Source organism: Rana temporaria, chromosome 1 (genome assembly GCF_905171775.1).
Source record: "Rana temporaria chromosome 1, aRanTem1.1, whole genome shotgun sequence".
NCBI classification, from domain to species: Eukaryota; Metazoa; Chordata; class Amphibia; order Anura; family Ranidae; genus Rana; species Rana temporaria.
In genome coordinates this window covers 676,398,691-676,402,609 of record NC_053489.1, presented here as the reverse complement: position 1 = coordinate 676,402,609, position 3,919 = coordinate 676,398,691, and the positions used below count along the sequence as shown (strand labels likewise).

Sequence of the window (3,919 nt, the reverse complement as noted above, 5' to 3'; positions counted from 1 at the left end):
GCAGCAGGGGAAAGTCTGCGACTCTGGGACCTGCGTTACTGAGGTGTGTCTTCCACCTCAGAGACGCACGCAGGGACACTTCTGGACATCTCCTCTGCCCGCCCTGCTGCTGCACAGCTGTCCTGAGGGGAGAAAAAGACACTGCTCTCTCCCAATAGAAGAGGAGTGCCATCCTCCAGAGGGAGGAAAAAGCCTGAAGGGGAAGATGGTGGGGCAGAAGAGAAGGAGGGGGGATAAGCTGAGGTGGAGGCGGAGGCACAGGTGGCAGCAGAGGAGGAGGTGGACGATGCTGTTTGTTCTCCTGACAAGATGTGCAAAGGCTCCTGGGACAATGACAAGCGGTGCTGCATCCAGTCTTCTCCATCCTCCTCGCCAGCCCTCTCTAAAAGGTGCCGAACCAGGCTCTTCATAACGCAGCAGCACACAGGAGTTCACAGGTAAGGGTCCTGTAAATCTGGTCACAGAGGAATTGACGTGACCCCTTTTAAATAACCTTTCCCCTTTCTGGAACATTTCTAAGCACCATGTGACCTTCCTGTGACGTATCATTGGTTAACCTTTAACCCATCAATTACCAGGGGGTGGGAGGGGAATTTCCCTCTGCCCCAGAGTGATTTAACATTAGCTACCAGGTGTGCAAACAGGGGGGGGGGGCATACATTCCCAAGGGTTTGGGGGAGCTTTAAAGCTCCCCTCACTTCCATTCCTTTGGTAACTCAGTTTATTAAATGTTCAAATAATTAAAGGAGGGAGAAATATTCCTGATACAGCTTATTACATGTCCTTTCGTTCTACCCGTATATACGGAGATTTATGAATCCTCTCATGTACAGAATATCTCCGTCCCTCTGAGTACGTGCCTCAGCCTCACCCAGTATAGGAATGTACAGAACTGGTCACACTGGTTACGGAGTGTCAGAGACTTTCACTTTCATTTCTCTCTTTCGCTCTCAGGAATGGCGTCTGCTGATCTGAGGAAGGAGCTGGAATGTTCCGTCTGTCTGAACATTTATTCAGATCCTGTAACCCTGAAATGTGGGCACAACTTCTGCCAGGACTGTGTTGGTCAAGTGTTGGATACACAGGAGGGGTCTGGAGGTTATTCCTGTCCTGAATGCAGAGAAGAGTTCCAGGATCGTCCTGCACTGCGGAGGAACATAACACTGCGTAACATAGTGGAGAATTTTCTGTCTGCTCAGCCAGCTCAGGAGTCGTCCGGGGTCTTCTGTACTTACTGTATTCACACTCCTGTACCTGCTGTGATCTCCTGTCTGCTGTGCGAAGCTTCTCTGTGTGACAATCACCTGAAAGTCCACAGCAAGTCACCAGAACACGTCTTATGTGACCCCACCACTTCCCTGGAGAACAGGAAATGCTCCGTTCATAAGGAACTACTGAAGTATTACTGCACTGAGGACTCCACCTGTATCTGTGTGTCCTGCAGTTTGGTTGGAGAACATCGGGGACACCAGGTGGAGACTCTGGATGAAGCCTCTGAGATGAAGAAGAAGAAACTGAGCAATGTTCTGCAGAAACTGATTATCGAGAGAGAGGAGACAGAGAAGAGAGTCCAGAGTCTGCAGGATCGCAGGAGGAACATACAAGGACAAGCAGATGATGAAACAGAGAGAGTCACTGTCCTGTTCAGAGACCTCAGGAGACGTCTGGAGGACCTGGAGAAGAGAGTCCTGAGTGAGATCTCCGGACAGGCAGAGCGGGGGTCTCTATCACTGTCTGATATGATCAAACAGCTGGAAATAAAGAAGGAGGAGCTGTCCAGGAAGATGGAGGACATTGAGGAGATGTGTAACATGAAGGATCCGCTGACTGTCCTACAGGAATCAGACACAGGTGACTTGTGTGATACTGAGGATGGAGATGATGAGGACAGAGAGAGACATGATAGACTCCTCCATGATGGAGGGGATCTGGATGTGGCGGGGATCTCACACACATTACACACAGGTTTATCTGATATCATGTCTGAGGTAAATGTACAGAAATATACAGAGACACATGTCTCTCCACATTCTGCTACACAGGGCAAAGATCACATCAATGCTGGACCATCCAGACCAGGGCCAAATATTGGGGCTGTACAGCAAACATTGGGGGTTACAGACGTATTACTGGATGTGAGCACAGCTGGTAATCATATACATATATCAGATGACAGGAAAACTGCGTTCAGATCATCACATCAGAATCGCCCAGAAACACCAGAGAGATTTCAGTATTATCAGGTACTAAGCAGTCAGAGATTCTCCTCAGGGAGACATTACTGGGAAGTGGATGTCGGGGGGTCAGATTTCTGGACAGTCGGGATGTGTTACACCAGTATGTACAGGGGTGGAGGTCGAACAAGGATTGGATATAATAAGAAGTCCTGGGGTTTGGAGAGGAAATATAATCAATACTCAGTAATGCATGCCTACAATGAGATCCAATTACATGAAACTATTTCCAGTAACAGAGTCAGGATAGATCTGGATTATGAGGCCGGACGGATCTCCTTTTATGATCTGTGTGACCCGATCCAACATCTCCACACTTTCACCACCACCTTCACCGAGCCCCTCCATGCTGGGATCTGGGTATTTAATGGTTGTATAAAGATATCCGGAGGGGAAGTCAGATGTGAGAAATCCCCCCAGAAACTGATGGTGACCTCTTAGCGCATATAATCTGATGGGTGCATTGCTCAGCCAATAGGAGGAGTAAGCTGTAAACAGAAAATATATATGTTTTATAAAGCTTCAGGCTCTGGGGCCATCATCTTTATCATAAACCTCACTTCACTATCTAGTGTGTCACTGACCGGGAACAAGCATGAAGGTCTGAAACATGCTTGTTCTGGGTCACAAAAAAAAAAAGTACTAGGCAGTGTAGCCAGGATGTGGGTGACGGCCATGGAGCCTGTACATTTACAATATATCTGTAGGGGGGGGGTTGACTTTTTTGGATAGAGTGGGGAAGGATTAGACATTTTGTCAGGTTTATTTGGCTTCCTGGGGCTACATTATGCCTTGTACACACTACCGGACTGTCAGACAGGTTTTCCTTTTTTTCTCGGACAGTCCGGCTGTGTGTAGCCTCCATCATACTGTTTTTTTGTCGGAAGTGCGACAGACCTTAGATAGAGAACCTGTTCTCTATCTTTCCGACAGAATTTTTCATGGTTAAAAGTTTGACCGTGTGTACAGGGAATTAAAGGGATTTCCCCTCACTTCCTGTCCTGACAACCTTTTTAGCAATCGGGAAGTTAGGTGACATCTCCAACAGCAACTCTTAGGCCCCGTACACACGAGAGGATAGATCCGCTGGTGTGTACGATCCAGCGGATATTTATCCGCGGATATATTTCGGGCCGACCAATTTCCAGCGGATAAAAATTTCTTAGCATGCTAAGGAATCTATCCGCTGGAATCGGCTCCAGCGGATCGATCCGGTGGTCTGTACAGACTCACCGGATCGATCCGTCCGAACCCATCCCTCGCATGCGTCATAATGATTCGACGCATGCGTGGAATTCCTTATGACAGCGTCGCGCACGTCGCCACGTCATCATCGCAGGGACGGCGCAACACGTCATCGCGATGGGAATTCGGCGCGGATTTCGATCCAATGGTGTGTACACTCCATCGGATCAAAATCCTCAGAGGATTTATCCGCGGAAACGGTCCGGAGGACCGTATCTGCGGATAAATCCTATCGTGTGTACTAGGCATTAGCTCTACTCTTTAGTAGAATATATATATGTATGTGTGTGTGTTGGTTGGACAATTTCCAGAAACAGACACAGTCCCTGGTGATTGATAAAAAGAGAAATACAAGAGAGACTAAGCTCTCTCAAAGAGTGATGAGACTTTTGTTGGAGATAGTGTGCTCACCTTAACAGGCATACTAAGACAATACTTTA

General features: G+C 47.9%; 1 protein-coding gene across 1 annotated transcript; it reads left to right on the top strand.

Moving 5' to 3' along the window:
* The first annotated feature begins 955 nt into the window (after nucleotides 1-955).
* Nucleotides 956-2,805, top strand: LOC120925075 (E3 ubiquitin-protein ligase Midline-1-like). The gene has a single exon (XM_040335956.1). The coding sequence runs from the start codon at nucleotides 957-959 to the stop codon at nucleotides 2,673-2,675; it is 1,719 nt and encodes a 572-aa protein (XP_040191890.1). The 5' UTR covers nucleotide 956; the 3' UTR covers nucleotides 2,676-2,805.
* Nucleotides 2,806-3,919: the final 1,114 nt, after the last annotated feature.